The 19,896-nt window shown below is 33.7% G+C and overlaps 1 protein-coding gene across 2 annotated transcripts in view; it reads right to left on the minus strand.

Moving 5' to 3' along the window:
- The window catches only part of LOC140446349 (ras-related and estrogen-regulated growth inhibitor), a 248,757-nt gene that overhangs the window by 124,266 nt on the left and 104,595 nt on the right, over window positions 1-19,896 (minus strand). For both annotated transcript variants that reach the window (XM_072538894.1, XM_072538898.1), the window contains exon 2: window positions 12,723-12,843. In XM_072538894.1, the coding sequence (XP_072394995.1) occupies window positions 12,723-12,828 (106 nt within the window). In that variant the 5' untranslated portion in view covers window positions 12,829-12,843. The remainder of the gene's footprint in view (window positions 1-12,722; window positions 12,844-19,896) is intronic.

Genomic DNA, 19,896 nt, shown 5'->3' on the forward strand with positions numbered 1-19,896 from the left:
TGCTATTTTGGACTGAGTAGACATATGAGAAGCAGAAACTTAAGCCAAAAAACAAAAATAACCATATACAAAACCCTCATACAACCAGTGTTGACATATGGGTCGGAGACATGGACCATTTCCAAGGCAGATGAAAATCTCCTGCTTATATTTAAACGAAGGATCCTGAGAAGAATATTTGGTGGCGTCTGTGAAAATGGTGTTTGGAGAAGGAGGTACAGCTACGAGATATATCACAGATATAAACATATATTTGGTGGTAAAGACGTAGTATCCTTTATAAAAATAGGAAGACTAAGATGGGCAGGACATCTGGCAAGATCACTGCAGAACAACCCTCCTAGAAGAATCCTTATGTCACAACCTGTGGGAAGTAGAAGTAGGGGTAGACCAAAACTCAGATGGAGGGATGGTGTAGATGAGGATGGTAGACAAATAGGCGCAGCAAACTGGCAACAGTTGGCAATGGATAGAACTGACTGGCGTAATAGACTTGGGAAGGTCGAGGCTCTTTTATAGGGCTGTAGCACCAATGATGATGACGACATGTTTTATTGCAGGAAAATGAAGAGGTTTAGACCTCACAGACCTCTCGAAGTTTCTTGCCAATTCCAGAATAGAAGGCGCCTTCTAGATAGAGACACAAAAATACCTAACCACATAAAAAAATTAAGCGCAAGACTAAAAGAAAGCTAGGTTGTGAATGTATAAATACAAAAGAGAAGAAAATAGAACCAACAAAATTAGGTGCACCTTGCGGTTGCACAAAACAGTGTAGACAGCTTTTGGCGGGCAAGGAAAATGATATATTTAATGCCTTTTGGAACCTTGGTGATTAATACAAGCAAAATATTTACTTATTCTCAACTATGAAAGTAATTCCAAAGAAGAGAAGTTACCAAAAGAAAACAAAACGAGTTCATTCATCCAGAAATGTTTCAGTTAAATATAGAGTCAAAATAAATGGAGATGAAGTTGAAATTTGTAAGAAAGAGTTTCTAACCATACACGGCATTTCAAAAAAAGGTATTAAAAGACTGATTGAACAAAATAAAGCAGGTGCTTCTTCTCAAAAGTCGGATGAAAGAGGTAGGATGACAACAACAAGAAGAAAATACCAGAAGAACACTGTGAGAATGTTAGAGAGCATATTAATTTAATACCAAAATACACAAGTCATTACAGCAGGCAAAAAACTCAACAAAATTTACCTAGATTCCGATCTGTCAATTTCCAGTTTATACCATGATTATTATCTTGAGTGGTTCCGCCAAAATAACCCATTTTGTAACAGTAACCCAAGATAAATGTATAGGCGCATATTCTGCTCCGAGTTTAATATAGGCTTTAAGTTACCTAAGAGCGATACCTGTAAAGTATATGATGCAATGAATATAAAAATTAATAATGAAGCTGACAAAGAAATTGCAAAGACATTGAAAATTGATTTGAAGTTATATCAAAGATGTGCCCAGGCCATGCAGGATCTAATAAAACAGGACACAGAGGAGGGTAAAGCTACAGGAAATGCAATGGTTATCAGCTTTGACCTACAACAGGCTATGCCAGTGCCAAATCTAACAGTCAGAGCAGCGTTCTATTCAAGAAAGGCATTTTACTTATCATGATGAGTGATTTAATTAAAATATCCATAAAGAATTTGTAATTTAGTTTTTCTGCCTTAAAAGTCGATTTATCCACTTAAGTCCACACTTACACCTTCACAAAGAAACTGTTGGTAGATCTGAAGGGGACCATTTATACCGACGGTCGTTATATGATTTTATCATATCTGGCTACCCCCACTTAATTAAGCCTGCAGACCAACGCAGTTAGTTATCGGGGATGTGGCACGTCCAACAGTAAGTGAGAGTTGGAAGCGTATGTCTCTCGTCTATGACGCTCAGTGTGGCCGTTGAGCCATATACTCTCTAAACTTTAATTATTTTGATGAAAATATGCTCAATACTTTAATCCAAACAATCCTATTCTGGTATATATCTTACTTTATAGATATTTTCATCTATTAAATTACAAACGTTATGACAATTAATAGCAATTCTTGTAATTCTTGTCTCAATTGTTGCAAATGTCCTAGATTTATATTTTGGCTCGCTTTCCCGTTTCCGGAAATTACCTATTTTAATGGATCATTGTTAAAACGAGCACGCCCGGTACGACAATACGCAAATTTTACTCCGTTTCTGAATAAAGTGAAATTTATTGGATTCCTTCCTCACACCTTGGACGAGGAAAAGAAATTTACTCACTTTAATAAATTCGTTTTGCTGTTTGCGCGCCAGCCGACGAGAATAATTTGGAAGTTTTTAAGAACACAGAAAACTTTTGTCAATAATACCTTTTTTGAATAATACGAAAACAATAAACTTTGTTGTGGTTGAGTGAATTTGATGCCGTTGTTTGAAAAGAAAAAAGCTGTATTGTAAAGGAAGATAAATAAAGATTTTAAAATAAAGAAGATACAGATAATTTTTTAGCAGGTTATCAGAAATATGACTTTTGCTTCACATATTTTTTGAAATGAAGTTTCTATACTGGCGTTGTATTAATTTTTCTCTATCGTAAAGTACTGTGGCGATCGTCACGAAATTAGCGACTCGAAATAGTTGGAAGAGTCTATTTACACGACGCAGAAAGCCGTACGTATGTATGTAATTTCGAATGTACAAAAAATTGTTAAAATAAATAAATAACCTTTATAAATCGACGATTGAAAAAAAGGTACAACAAAATAAAAAATATAATAATAATGATCCACTTTAATCACCAGGGCCATATTCAGGTTACTTACCCCAAGCATGGAAATGGATTCAGCAGCGGGATCTTCCACCATAAAAAGTTTGAAGTTTACCTTAATGCAGTAGCTTGTAAAGTGGATCCCAGAAAAATACATTCTATTTCTAAAATTACAAACGATCGTATTTGTATCTTCCTTACCAGTGAACAGAAAGTCGATGAGTTTCTAGCAAATGACAATGGGATTGTAGTAATGTGATTATTTCCAACGTAAGTCCAAGTATTCCGCACAGCATTATAGAAGAACAACTGAAAAACTTAGGTCTACATCTAATAACTCCAATTGACTTTCTCAGGACAGGGACTTCAAATCCAGCATTCAAGCATATCTTGAGTTTCCGACGATACTTTTATAGCACCAACCAATTTAGACAAACTACCCGATTTTATGTTAATTAACCATGAGAATAACAAGTATGGAATTTTCTTTTCTATCGAAAAGCAATCTTGCTACTTTTGCATCTCAGTGTCCCAATAAAAATAATCAGACTCCTTCAAACAATACCCAAAATACTGTTCATCTAAACTATCTACAGGAAGTACACCAATCAGCTCCCCTTTCAAAAATTTCTTCTACACAGTCCTCCCCTACTGAGACTGAAACTGCAGTACAATAATCAGCTCCTTTGTCGATAAATTCCTCTACACAATCCTCTTTTACTGAAGCTGAAACGTCTAGAAAAATCATAACCTCTCAATCAAATAAGCATACTCCGATGAACTGCGACCTACCCAATGAGACTCAAATGGATACAGATCAAGATACATCCTCATCCCAGTATTCTAAACGAAACGTATCTGAAATAATATCCCCCAATAAGAGGTAACGAAAATGCCTTCATTGAACCGAAGCCACTAAGCAAAAAACCAAAAACTCAACAAGAAAACAACAGAAACCTAGTAGAAGATCTTACCAAATGCATCAGTCAATTCTTCAAAGAAAACTCCAACAATAGATACTTAACACAGGAAGGATTTTACCTATGTATTTAGTGGTTTCAAACATGTAAATCCAGATAGCACTGATGATGATATAGTTATTTTGAAAACGTTCTGTGATGCAGCCCGATAGGGTTTTTATATTAATATACCTTTTATAAAGAAACAAATAAAAAATTTTTGTGATTCATGGCATACAGCTAACTACAGGAATTTAGTTTCCTTGCGGAAGAAAAAAATACTTTTTCCTCTTCATTTGTGTTTCCGCTTGGTTCATCCCACAGCGCCAGTTCTGCTTACCAAAAATGGCCCACTTGGCACTCTGATTCGTTTCTCACGGCTTCATAAGTTCGAGCAAGCCGAAGATCTCACCCATTTAAAGTTTAAGAATAGGTTGAGGTCGTTTCGACCCCAATGCCTCTAATCATTCGCTTTACCGGATGAAACTCGTACGGAACGAGCGCCAGCTATCCTGAGGGAAACTTCGGAGGGAATCAGCTACTAGATGGTTCGATTAGTCTTTCGCCCCTATACCCAGTTCCGACGATCGATTTGCACGTCAGAATCGCTACGGACCTCCATCAGGGTTTCCCCTGACTTCGTCCTGACCAGGCATAGTTCACCATCTTTCGGGTCCCAGCGTGTACGCTCTTGGTGCGCCTCTTCTCGCAATGAGAATGAGACACTCTGGGATGGTAACTATGAATGGTTTTTCCTTTTTTCACGTAATCGATAAACAAAATACCTTGTGCATTATAAAATACGGAAGCGAAAACCTTTCAGCTGATGTTTTCGACTTTGGTTGCTGTACACTCTATCTTTTCCTACGATCTATTGAACTGACTACAGATTTGATTTTGAAATAAAGGGGTGGATCCATTTTTTATCCATCGAAATATATTTGACTGATGAGTTGACTGTTGAGTAAGTCAAATTGTTTAGTTCTTAAAGATAAGCAACATTTGTGATACTTAAGAGTTGCAGTCTCTTAGCATTTATGTTTATTATGTGAGATTATTTCATAATCGCCTCATTAGCGATATCCCCACGCATCAAGAATATACTTATCGAAAATATACCAATGGATGTCGACTATGTCGTCCAAACTCGTTTAAAGAATTGTTGATGCACCAAAATCCTATTATAGGATTTACGTTGCTATAAATCCATTAGCTAATAAATTTTTCTGCACTTTATCTAAAGTTCTTCTAGCTTTTGTTCACATGTAGTTTCCATTTTAGTTTCGCATCTAGCATCATGCACAGTTATTTAGCTGTGTAACCACGGGGAATATGGTGATTAATATATACATAGATCTATGTTCGATTCTTTTTTTACTTAATCAGTAGACCCATTTGTACCTTTCGGTGTTGGGCCGTTTATAATACAATTCATTTAATTACAATATTTTACAATCTTCTGAGGTGTCCTAGCTCTTAACGAACTTTCTCCATTCCTTCCTATTGGATGCCATCTGTGTTGCATCTGTTCTTCCCTATTGGTTTGGCGTCCCACACTCTTTTTACTTGTCTATTATTGTCCATCCGGGTTAGATGTCCGAACCATGCCATTTTTTTTTCCTTGATTGAGTCAAGTATCGGTTTGATTTTGAGTCTTTCTCTTACTTCTTCATTTCTGATTCTATCAGTTCTTTTTACTCCGATCGTTCTTCTGAGGTATTTCATCTCTGCTGCCTGGATTCTGCTCTGATGTCTTTTGTTTAATATCCAATTTTCTGCTCCATATGTCACTGTAGGTCTATATATTGTTTTGTATATTGTCATCTTGGTCTTTGTTGATATTTCTTTGTTATTAAGGAATCCTCTATTTAGTGCTTGGAATAGTTTTCCTGTGTTTTCCATTCTGTTGTTAAGATCGATCTCGATGTCTCCTTTGTTGTTAATTATTATTCCTAAGTATTTGTATGAATTTATCTGTATTATTTTTTGTTGGTCTATCATTATTTCTATTTGATCTTCCGTCCCTTGTTTCCCTGATATTTTCATTATCTGAGTCTTCTCTTTGTTTACGTTTAAGTTGTGTTTGATTGCTTCCAGGTTCCATTTCTCTAAGTTGTATTTCAGTTTTTCTGCTGTTTCCGCAATGAATACTATGTCGTCTGCAAATATACACATCTCAGCTTTTATCATTTGCGTTCTGTTTCAACCGATGTAGTATTTCTTAAATGTTTTCTTACATTCTTTCACTATCTCATCTATTACATTTATGAATAGCAATGGGCTGAGACTTCCTCTTTGTCTAACTCCTTGAGTTGTTTCAAATGGTTCTGACTGTATATTTAACATTCTGTATTTGTTGTTTTCATGTATATACTCTTTGTTGCTTTTATCAGTTCTTCACTTACTTGCTTCTTCTTTAGGCTTTCCCATATCATTTCTTTTTACTGAGTCGAATGCTTTTTCCATGTCTATAAAGCTCAGATATATTTCTATATTTTTTTAAGGCTTTTTTTATTACTTGTTGCATGGTGAATATATGGTCTTGTGTGTTGTGTCTTTTCCTGAATCCATTTTGTAGGTCCTCTAATTTATGTTCTATTTCTTTTCTGATTTTCCTTTTTCATATGGTTTTGTACACTTTTGCTGCTACACATAGTAGTGATATACCTCTATAGTTCTTACAGTCTCTTGTGTTTCCTTTCTTGTATATAGGTATAATTACTGCATTTGTCCATTCTCTGGGTATTACTTTTCTCTTCCATGTTAGGTTATATATGTATAACAATTTTCTTTTGCTTTTACTCCTATATATTTCATCATTTCTGGTGCTACTTCATCGCTTTCTGGTGCTTTTCCAATATTTATCTTTCATATTGGTTCTTCCAGTTCTTCTTTTTCTATAGTTTCTGGATTTTCTGTGTTTCTCATGGCTATTCTCTTGATGTGGCTTTCCTTCTCCATTGTATTTGCTTGATTTCCATTCAGTATCAGCTGGAAATGTTTCCTCCACCTTTCCATTATTGTCTTATCATCGTTTATTATTGTTTCTTCCTTGTTCATTATTTGTTTAAGTTTCGTTTCTTTGTTGCTTTTTAGGTTTTCAGTGTTCTATAAAATTTTATAGATGCTCGATTCTATTATTGTTAAAATCGACATCTAGATATTTCTGCGCATGAAATCTAATTCATCATTTCTTTTTTTATTTATTCATTTCAATAATGATAGTTTGAAATTTCTTCATTGATTCAATAGTATCTCCATCGAAAGCCTTAATTGTCGTATCGTCGACAAATATAGCAACAGTTTCCTTAAGAGTCGACAGGTACTAGTATGTAGAAGATATAGAATTGGTCCAACTATACTTCCATGTGGTATACCTGCACGAATTTCTTTTAGGTCTGAATAAGCATCCTCTGTTTGATCCTGAAATGTCCTTGCATATATTTTAATACATTTCAATACTTCTAGTCGTACTTCAGCCAATTGCCTTATTGTACATTTTCCATTCATTTATGGTACATATTCCAGAATTATGAAATGGTGTATGTGCTTGTAGGTATATCTCTATAGAGTCTGCAGCTTTAGTTTCCACGAAACAATCCCATTGTATACAGGTATTCCTTGACTGCCTTGTAAGAAAGCCTGTTATCATACTGAACTGATTCCTGCTATGTTATAGTCTGAGCGCCCATTTAGTGTGAAATTACTTTAGGGCTTCTGAGAGCTCCCACAGTCGCTTTACTATATGTGCATTTAATGGGCCGCTTAAGTTCAATAAACCTCACGTTAATTTCCCTTGAAGAATGAAAGATAACATAAATCTTTGCTTGAAATATAAATCTAAATTCTCCTGGTGGAATATAAATGCTTATATTTCTAGAACTACTGTAGATTCTTACAGATGACCGTTCTGCAGTTTTATACCTATGGACCAGACGTAACTCTGTAGCTTGGGTCATTTATTTCCTTTAACCTATCCCTCTCGTAGACAGATGTTTACCTGGAAAGAACTTTAATCCTATAGTTGGATATCATATGGTTAGAAAGCTTTTGACAATCAATAAAAAATTTCGCAGCAATAGATCATTGTTATTATGCTTCTTTTTAATTATACAGGAAGTTAAACATGTTACGATTTTCATAGAAAATTGGTTATAACTTTGTGAATACCCTATATAATGTAAAAAACTTTATATTGTTGTGATAGGGAAGTGAAAAAAACTTCGAATGTAAAATAAAATACAGGGTGCTCTATTAAAAAAATCATAAGTTTGGTCTGCCACTATGTTATTGAACACCCTGTAATATTCTAACTAATTTTGTAATGTTAACCTTAAAGTTGCCTACAATTTTTGTTATTAACTTTTATTGCTAGCTATTATTATAGCGGATCTACTAAGCTTTATCACACTAATCAATCACCCTGTATTTTAGCTTCTTATGTCTTTAATATATGAGTACGAGCCCCTTCCCATGTCAGTTGGCCCACCTATGGAATTTGCAGTTTATGGCTATTACCATAAACAATTTATAATCTACATGCTTTCATAAGTTCCCATATAAAGTAATAAATGGCAGCTTTATTAATATTGATTTAAACATTACCCTTACGGGTTTTTATTTATTTTTCATTCACTTACATCAACATACTTTGATTTTTTCATAATTATCGTAAAACCAGAGGTATTGATGAAACAATAACATAAAAACAATTGTCAATTAATGTCAAATTTATTTTGTGAGATTGTAAAGCTCATTGCCGTTTGTGTGTTTTAAAATGGAACGAGGTAAAATTATCGATGAGAAAATTTGTTCAATCATCGTTAGATTTTTTAATTCTTGAAAATCCAATTCGGAAATCGCGAATATTTATATAATATTGAATAATCGCAATTGTGATGATATAGTGTAAGTAGTCAGAAGGTTTTCAAAAACTACAGGTTTTGTCGTCACAAAACCTAGAAATGTATCAAAAAGTCAAATAATCGAAGGAGATCAAATGGAATTAACCTTCCAGCGGTCGCGTGTATGTGGTACATACACGGGTAATAGATTTAGTATAATATCTATTACCTGCGCTGCGCTGCGATCGGGTGCTTTTGGCTATTCCTACTCCATTACTAAAGCAACCTTCCAGTGCACAAATAACCTGTCAAGGGATAGTACGTTGCTGAGAATTTTGCATTTGTATTTCAGATATACGCGCGACTTTTTAGGTAAGTTTTTATAACATTTCTTTTTTTGTTATATTTACATTATTCTTATTGTAATATTGATAACATATTACTATTCCATGCATTTTTTGCGTTGAAAACTTTCTACGTTGATATGAGGTCTGTATCTCTCATATACACGCGACCATTTGTGGCAATTAGTACAATTTTGTTTATTTTATTTTAGAAATGGCGGATAAGAAGAAGATTTTCAATCTCAATGATCCCACTGATATAGAAGCTGTTACAAATTTGATGTTTGCTGAGTCGGATGACGGTATACGTATGGATGATAGCGATACAGACGAAGAGGAACATGTTTCGGAACGTGATGACGATTCTGAGTCCGAATTGAGTGATGGAAGTAATGCCGAAGACGAAGATGACAGTTCCAACGAGGCTTATATAGCTCATCTAAAGAAAAATGGAAAAGTTTTCGACTCATGGATTTGGCAAAAAATTCCAAACAAAAAAGTAGGAGACCACCTCGCAATATATTACTCCGTCTCCCTGGGGTCATTGGACCAGCTAAGAATCTTACAGACATCATTGATATTTGGAAGTGCCTCATAACTGATCCTATGATTGAGAGCATCGTGAACTTCACAAATAAGTACATAAGTTCTGTAAGATCTAATTATTGTCGTCCAAGAGATGTCAGGGATACAGACAAACTAGAAATAACAGCCCTTTTGGGCTTGCTTTATTTGGCGGGCATTTACCATGGTAATCGAGTTAACCTTGAAGAACTATGAAGAATGGATGATTTCAAAACAGTGATGAGTTGGAGATTTCTATTTGTAATGAGTAGTTTCAAGCCTACATGATGAGGCAGCAATCGACGCAAAAACAGGTGACCAAAAGAAACCCGATATTATAACATTCTCGGACAAGGCAAAGGGAGGTGTAGATACAGTAGACAAACTTTGTGCTTCTTACAATGTTGCCAGGAACACCAAAAGATGGCCGATGGTAGTATTTTTTTCCATGTTAAATGTAGCCGCGATCAATAGTTATATAATCTATTCCACCAATAATAACGAAAAAATACTTAGAAGAAAATACCTTTGACTACTTTCAAATGCTCTTGTGAAAGAACACGTCGAACGAAGAATACAATACTCCCCAACAAAATCAGCTCAAAGAAAAAATTTCAAAAAAAAAGCAGAATTAGGTATCGAGACAGTAGAGGAGGCCACAGCAAGTAAAAGAAGATGTAAGGCTTGTCAAAATGATAAACGTTCAAGGATCACGCGCTTCAGCTGTGAAATTTGTCAGAAATTCATCTGTATGGAACATTCAAAGCATATTTATCAAGACTGCAAAACTACGATACAATAATATGTGTAATGTGCAATATTTAGGAGACATCTGGGATTTATGACACCGTTGTTGTTTTGAATGAAATTCAATAAAAATTTTTAAGAAATACAGTGTATCAATCTTCCACCGAATATATTTTGTATTAATATTATAATATTTCATTACCTACATCTTAAAATAACTATTTAGCAATTAGTGTATCTAGGAAATACGCGCGACCATTCTTGTTGGTACAAAGACCGCGACCGCTGGAAGGTTAAGACGAATAATTGCAATTTGTCTAGAGTTAAGTGTTTTGTGGAGTGAGATTGTTGAAAGATACTGATCTAGATTACGAGAGGCTCACAAATTAAAATTTGGTATTTACAAAATAAGTTTATACATACTGCGCCGCATAAGTTAGGAATATTGCCAATATAATGGTAATGTTACTACATTCTGCATCAATTATTTGTAAGTAAACAATTAAAAAATAATTAAAGTTTTTAAAAAACATGAAAATTTGAGACCTTATAAAGATAATCAGTTTAAAAAACATTCTAAGTATTGACAAATATAATTGTTTAAAAACTATTTGTCAAAACAAATATAATGGTTTAAAAGCTACTTGATTGACTGTGCCCATCATTCACAACTGCAGTAACTACATAAAAACTCACATTATGAAATCTGATTTAAATATTTTTTTTTGTTTATTTTAATAATTATAAACAATTGAAAAACATGCTTACTTTCGAATTTAATTTGCAATTACTTTTTCTTGTTTATAAACATTTTTTTATTTAGAAAATCTCATTTTAAAGAACAAATATTTTCAAGAAAGACGTCTGTTGAAAGTTTTTATCAAGAACGTAGTTTTTCACAATATTAAAATGAATGAAAAAAGTCACTTTTTTTTGCTTAAATGTCATGACGCAGTAAAAGTCTCGATAACCACGAGATAATACGACTTTTCTATTGCCTTCCCCCAGATATTCTAGTTAAAAGATAGCGCCGAGTAAATTTTCGATTTTTTAAGTGATTTTTCGGCTTCGTTTCATGGTGTAATAAACTATAACCAACTTATAAATTTAATTTAGTTTAATTATTTATTTCTTCGAATAAAAAAAAAAAACAAAAAACTAGTGTCATTTTTGATGTAGATAAGAGACTTAATGGATTTTCTTTATTTATTTAATTTAATTTAATTTAATTCTTTATTTAATATTTAGCTATACCTATCCCTAACTTATTACTTACAGTTTAGTTGAAAAAAACCCAGTACGAATAATTTTTGAAAATTTTTATTGTGTTTCGGGCTTAGGAAAAGCCACTTATACAATTTTAACAAATAAAGTGTGTATTGAAGACAGTAGGAGCTTCGCCATTCGTACAAAAATGAAGCATTTCATTCAGACTGTCTCAATAAAAAAAAAAAAAAAAAATTAATGCGTCTGTCATGATCTAGTGCAACATATCACCTAATGTAGCGGGAAAGTTGCATTTTATCGAGGGGTTGTGCGTACGAGCAAATATTTAAAGATTTTAGAAGACTCTCTTTTACTGATTATGGAACAAAGTTTAACGTCAGCGGAAGAGTTTGTCTTCCAACAGGATGGCGCAGGTTGCCATATCTCAAAAAAGAGTTTAAAATTGATTGAAGACCATAATATATCACTTTTGGAATGAGTTTTTAAAAGTCCCGACTTTCCTCTTATAGAAGCTTTGTGGCGCGAATTAAAAAAAGCATTGAAGAAACATCCTGTCAGGTCCGTTAATGAAATATAGCAACTTCTTCTTCTTCATGTAACATGTCCTTTCAGAACGTTGGCTACCATCATAGCTATCCTAACTTTATTTACTGCCACCCTAAATGACATGCTTGTATCAACATCATACCAATCTCGCAAGTTCTTCAACCATGAGGTTCTTTTTCGTCCTGGACTGCGTTTGCCTGCTATTTTTCCTTGCATGATATTTTGTAGGAACCTATATTTGGGACCTCTCATTATATGTCCGAAATACTCCAGCTTTCTCTGCTTGATGCTTTTTATGATTTCAGTAGTCTTGCAATATAGCAACAATTGCAAGAAATATGAGTTTTATTTATACCAGAATTTTTGCCAGAATTTGGTAAAAACTAGGCATTGAAAATTTTTGCATGTAATTAAAAATAAAAGGAATGTCACTCAGTGGTAAACTTTTACATTTTTTTGTTAATATTACATATTCTATGCGTGTTTTATATTTGTTGTTATTATGTTTAATTAATAATTTTCATTAATTTAAAAAATATTTTCATAATTATGGAAATCCAAAAAGTTAAATGTATTAAGTAATAAATGAAAACTTTTAAAGTTTACGGAGTAAATTGGAGTTTTTGTTCTCTAAAATTTAATTTTCTTTTCAGTCTAACGTCAGGCCAAATGATGTGGGAAACGGCTCATATAGGGTCTATGGACTTAAATAAATGTTTCTCTGATTTAGTTACCTGATTTTCCAACACCCCCTTGTCCCAGTACCATGACCTTGATAGTTTTTGGTCGTCCGAATAGTCCTAGTTTAGCCAGAGACGATTTTGGCGATATTGCGTTCATCTCCTACACGATCATCTGTAACAAAAAGAAATATACTTGGATTTAAATTATTTAAAATATTTAAATATTAAGTTTTTTCAGCTTATTATCTTATTTATATAAGCTCTGTCTAAGAATAATTACATAGCACGTGCATTCTTTATTAAACTTAAAAAGTTTCTTTGTTGTCGGGGTATAAGGTTAGGACTATGCCTAAGAATGCTTGGGTGTTACGTATTCACTACTCTTCTTTATGGCTTGGAAGCATGGACATTAAAACGAGTGTATCTAAATAAGTTGGCAGCCTTTAAATTTTGGTGTTACAGAAGAATGCTACGAGTATCGTGGACTCAAAGAATCGTGGTCAAACGCAGAAGTTACTAGAAGAATAGGAAATGAAGCTGAAATAATATTGACTATCAAAAGAAAAAAACTTGAGTACTTAGGCCATGTTATGAGAGAGCAAAGATATTCATTATTGCAGCTTAATGTGCAAGGCAAAATTCGAGGAAAGCGAAATGTGGGAAGACGAAGAATATCGTGGCTTAAGAACTTGAGAGAATGGTTTGAATGCAGTAGTGCAGAACTATTTAGAGCGCCAGTCAACAGCCATAGTTACTAAACCTTGTTTTAGTAACCGTTTCATAAATTTTCATTCTCAACATCCATCCAAGATGAAAACAAATTTGGTTTTGGGCCTTAAAAACTAGGGTTACTAACCTGTCACACATCGATTTCAGGGACAAGGGACTAAAAAAGTTGAGATCTATACTACTAGAGAACTCCTACCCCATAGAGCTTTTAAATAAACTCATTTTCGGTTCTCCTTTTCCTTCGCAATTTTCTAACAACCAAAATTTTCATAACAATGAGGTCCGACAATTGACATTGATATACAACACATCAGTTATACCATCTAAAATAACTTATGGTTCCTTACACTACATTCCAGTTCTGACACCTAAGCTAATGAACATTTTCAAAAATGTTAATGGCTTAAAAATTACAACTAAGAATCTGAAAACGGTATCGAAGTTATACACAAAGACAAAAGATCCTTTCACAATACAGGAGTCTTCGAATGTTGTTTATTCTATACCGTGTGCCAATTTCAACAACGTATACATCGGAGAATCATCTCGTAATTTCCACAATCTCACATCGTAGTGACATAAAAACCAACAAAATAAATGCATGTGCAATCACAGAACATACAATACCTCGGAAGCATGAGTTCAACTTCGAGGATTCCTGTATTTTGGCAAAAGAAAAAAACCATGCAAAACGTGTTTTCTTGAAAATGTGTTTCATAAAATCTAGTACATCTTGCATAAATAAAAGACCGGTTTAATAATTAAATTTAATTTAATTTAAAATTTAAATAAAAGTCTGACATAGATAAATTGAGCAACATTTATTGTTATTAACTGGAAAAAATATTCTTGTATACATAACTGGTTGCATACCATTAAGACCGGTTTAATAATTAAAAATAAAAAACTACCCAATATGGGCCTCTTGTTTCTTGAAAATAAATGCAATATTAAGAACAACTAATTACATTTTAATCACATTGTTATTTTCTTTCTGTTTTCTATGTATCAGAGTTAAAACACACTATCAAAAGATGCCATGAAATAAACTAAGTTTTACTATCCTGACCAAATTTTTAGAATGTATTGTCCATTATTAATTTTATATTTGTGTTGTTAATGTTGAGTTTCAAAATCTATTTTAAATAATCTCAACGACTAGTAAGTTGCACTGACAAATTGTGATATTTTGTAAACATTTACACATTATTTTATCTATATTACAGTGTCTTAAAAAAGGAATAAAACTATTCCGAAAGCTTGACAAAAAGTCAAAAGAGTGTTTCTCTAACATCTTGGCCAAACTTCTGACTGCAGCCCTAATAAACGGATGGTTTTGTATACATATATACAACTATCGTCTTCAATTCCATATAGCTTGGACTTGATGTATCCCCACATAAAAAAATCACAAGGTGCAAGATCAGGTGATCTTGCAGGCCAAAAAATATCTCCGTGGCCACTAATCAATCGATTAGGAAAAGTCGCACTGAGATATTCACTGACGATGCGAGAATTATGTGCGGGATAACCATCGTGTTGAAACCATATGGAATCGAAAGGTATTGGTAAATTACGAAGGGCTGGGACAATTTGATTTTGCAGAAGTTCCAAGTATTTCCGCCCAGTCAACATACCGTCTATAAAAAATGGACCAATGACATGATTTCCTATTATGCCTCCCCAAACATTTACTTTTCGAGGACGCTGGGTACAAGCGACATAAATCTGACGAGGATTTCCTCGAGACCAATACCGAGCATTCATTGAATTGTGACGGCCCTGCAATGAAAACGTACATTCATCGGTGAACAAAACGTTCTCTAAAAAATGTTCATCTTGATGTGACATTTCCATTGCAGTTTGACAAAATTTTAAACGTCTATATTGATCCACAGGGAATTGTTTGTTGGATTTATGAAGTTTATAGGGACGGTATCCATGTCTTTTCAAAATTTTATTGATTGGGTAGGATTTTGCTCAATACTTGCACAAATCAAAGTGTCCCTTAGTTCCAAATCTGGATTTACCTCCCTTCGTCTACGAACTCCTCTTGGAGTGAACACGGATCCATAAGTAAAAAAATTACGTATAATAGACTGAATTGTTGATCGTGCTGGAGCCGGCCTATTTGGAAACATATTTACAAATTGTTGTCTAATCATGTTGTATGATAATCCATTCACATGCCAGACAACAATTTGCACTTTTTCCTCGACCGTTAAAACCATTTTCACGAATTGTTTTTTCAATAAAAAGTTTCTGTTTACCGTGCAATAATACTTCTCGGTATGTTATTATTTTTGATGGCTTGATGATTTGGTTAGCTGTAAAGCAGGCAGCTGTTCGCGCACATCCATTACAATGTTGTTAATTGTTTTGAAAATCATTACCTGTACAGAGGAATTGATATTAACACTGAGAATTTAGTGATGGATTTGGCATTAAACAGTCTTAACCGGATTATTTTGCAATCACAACTGAAGACTGTAAAACTGAAATTGAATTTGAATTATTTTGTATTTCTATTTTTTAACATTGGAATAAGAAGAAATTGTAAATAATGAGGTTTTCGAAAACTTTTTACCTAATATGTATCATATTTTCTATTATTTTTTGATTGAGTAAAACAAAAATGTTATCCTTGGTGTGAATTGAACCTCAATCTTCTTGTCACTAGACCACGTCTCTAACTATTACGCCAATTCCACATACAATAATTGTTTTCGGATTGAACATACCTACCTTTAGTTTAATCAAATATTTCAGTTATTTTTATTATTAAATAAACTTAAAGATTTATAATTTAAAATCGCTAATAATTAATGTTTTTTACTATAATATATCTTAATTTATTCAATCATTTATTCTAACATCAGAAATTATTAAAATAAAATATTTTCGAGGTCATCCGTATAATTATGACTGAAGTGAAATAGCCACGTCAAGAACTAGCTTTATCTCATACTATCTCACAACTTAATCTGTCTTCTATCCTTTCCGCTATTTTGCCGGGTGGTAAGACACTCATCACTGTATATATATATATATATATATATATATATATATATATATATATATATATATATATATATATATATATATATATATATATATATATATATATATATATATATATATTCGAAGATTCGAGAAATTCGAAATAGAAACAAAGTTATAGCTGTATTTATAACGGTAAGCTCCTGAACTAAAACTCGTTTGTATACAACACCGCGCACCTCACTTCAAACTGTGCACCAACAACTCGACAATTGCTTTCTAAAACTTATTAAAGCTAGCACGTATTTTGTATTATTAAAATTTATCGAAAATTATTGTTTTGAAAACCGCAAAAAATGCCTGGATTTGGGGTCATTTCAAAGGCAGTCTAAGTAAGGGGACTCATTGAAATAAACATAATATAAAAAAGAAAATTCAAAGGTAATCAGTTTACTGCAGAAAACCATTCTAAATTACTGAGTTACTAGGCAAAATTCAAGATAAAAATAAAAACTGGACTAAAAATTGGAGAAGTAGCAACTAGTTAATCGGAAAATATCGACGAAGCTCGTATTATTCAAGCCAAAAGAAGGAGCGGCGAGACACCAAAAGAGAGCAGAGTTATAAAAAAGCTTTGACCCACCATTTATAGCTTTTACTGGACCCAATATGCTGCAACATCCGGAAGTTAAAAAGCAAGTGGGGGAATATATTAACAACCAAGTTAAACAACTAAAAGAAGAAAATAACATCCAACGAGAAATCAATCAATTCGAAGAAATAATTAAGAAAACTAAACAAGATCTGCTAAAACCAAACAAAGAAACAAAGAAGAAATCTTGGATGACTCCAGAAATCCTTCTAAGAAAAATAAGAGAAGCTAAAGAAAAAGAAGCTGTAGAGAAATGTAAAGAAATAGAAAGACTACAAGCCAAGCATGACAATTTTATTGTACACAAAAAGGTAAAAGAAATAACGGGTACTTTTAAAAAGCGAACACAAATGAAACTCATAGACATCAATGGAAAATTAATCATTGACACCCAAGAGATGAAAAACAAATGGAGAATATATTTGGAGACACTTTTTCAAGATCAAAGAACGGATTATAGGCACCCATTTTCAGAGGATGACGGACATACTTAAATCCGAGGTAGAAGAAGCAATAAAACGGATGAAAAGCAGGAAAGCTGTAGGGCCTGATAATATCGAAGCTGAATTTTTAAAACTCTTGGAGGAAGAAGGAATAAATTGGATCACGGCTGTCTTCAATAAAATATACAATACAGGAATCATCCCTGATAAATGGCTAGAATCAGAATTCATAGCGATACCTAAAAAACAGGGGACTAAAAAGTGCGAAGAATATCGAACAATCAGCCTAATGAGCCACATGTTGAAACTGTTTCTTAGAGTCATCCATGGAAGAATTTATAAGAAGTGCGAGGAACAAATATCGGACAGACAGTTCGGCTTCATTAACGCAGTGGGTACCAGAGAGGCACTTTTCGGAGTACAGGTACTGATTCAAAGATGCAGGGACGTTAACTGCGACGTATACGCTTGCTTGATCGACTATGAAAAGGCATTTGACAGAGTTCAACATCAAAAGATGATAAACATTTTAAAAGAAGCAGACCTGGATGACAAAGACCTCAGAATAATTTCAGAACTCTACTGGAATCAGATCGCATACATGAACATTAACGGAGAAGAAACAGATCACATAAAAATACTACGTGGAGTTAGACAGGGATGTATCCTATCGCCGTTGATATTTAATATGTACTCAGAGAAAATTTTTAACGAGGCTCTTTACGGAATAGACGAAGGCATCCTTCTAAATGGTGAAAGAGTAAACAATGTTAGATATGCCGACGACACCATGGTGATAGCAGATAGTTTAGAGGGACTTCAGAGGCTAATGGACAGAATAAACGAGTACAGTCAACAGTACGGACTAAACATTAATACCCACAAAACGAAACAAATGATTATCAGCAAGGAGAATATAAATGGGGCTCATCTATACATTAATGGGACGCAGATAGAGCGAGTAAAACAGTATTGCTACCTGGGAACCATTATAAACGAACAGTGGAGCGATGTACAGGAAATAAAGTGCCGCATAGGAAAGGCAAGAACGGTCTTTAACAAAATGAGCGCCATCTTCAAAAGTCACAACATATCCCTAGATACAAAAATGAGACATTTGAGATGCTATGTTTTCTCTGTGTTTGAAAAACTTGAAGCATTTGAGATGTGGCTTTATAGAAGAATGCTGAGAATATCATGGACAGCAAGGATCACGAACAAGGAAGTTCTAGAAAAAATGAAGAAGGAACCAGAGATTGTGTTTACGATCAAACGCATAAAATTGCAATATCTGGGACACGTTATGAGAAATCAGCACCGTTACTCCCTGCTGCAGTCTATATTGCAAGGTAAAGTCAAAGGTAAGCGAGGACCCGGTAGAAGGAGAATATCATGGCTGCGGAATTTAAGAACATGGTTTAAGAAAACCTCAACGGAGCTGTTTCGAGCCGCAGCGAGCAAGGTCATGATTGCCAATATGATTTCCAACATCCGAAACGGATAGGAACCAGAAGAAGAAGAAGGACCCAATATGCAACAGGAATCGCTGATTAGAGGTAAAAAAAATAAATATGGCTATTTTATTCTATAAAATTACAGTAAAAATCATATTTCTCCAAACTGGACGTTTTTCTCAAAATCTACTACATCAATCTCAGTAAACCTTTTTATACTTTATATATGCGACTACTAAATAAACTTTTTACAAGTGAAAAAAAACCACCCCACCGTTGTAGTAGGTACAGGGTTAAATTCACCCCCAAACAGGCTTTTTTCGAACTTTTTATAAAATCGAGTATAAAGGCCTTAAAAATATAAAAAAAAATAATATTTATTAGTTATAAATGTCACAAATTGAATCCCGTTGGAATTTTGAAAAAAAAAATGTTATAGAATGTATCTTTTGGAAGACACCCTCTGCAGTAGTAAAACACAACTACAATTTTGTTGTACACCACAAAACATTCTTAACAATAAATAGAAAAAATTATGACCACAATTATTTTTTTTATTTAATATTTGAAAATAGTCGTTTTGTCGCTAAAACAAATGAAAATGGGGAACACTTAATCGAATTCTGTAACCAGCACTCTCTGAAAATCCTAAACGGATTCTACCAACATAAAAATATACATAAGTACACCTGGGTTCAACCAACGAGAAACACAAAGTCAATTATAGATTATGTCATCACAAAACAAGAAACACACATACAAGTTAAAGACATAAGAGTATTAAGAGGACCGGAGTGCGGAACTGACCACTATATGGTAAGATCAAAATGTTACCTACAGTATCGACCTCGGCTACTACATCAAAATGACAACCAACTAGCTCAATCAAAACCCCTGGAATCAAATCTACCTAAATACAATATTGATGCACTGCAAAACGACTCGAC

The sequence above is a fragment of the Diabrotica undecimpunctata genome, chromosome 1 (assembly GCF_040954645.1).
Source record: "Diabrotica undecimpunctata isolate CICGRU chromosome 1, icDiaUnde3, whole genome shotgun sequence".
Taxonomy (NCBI): domain Eukaryota; kingdom Metazoa; phylum Arthropoda; class Insecta; order Coleoptera; family Chrysomelidae; genus Diabrotica; species Diabrotica undecimpunctata.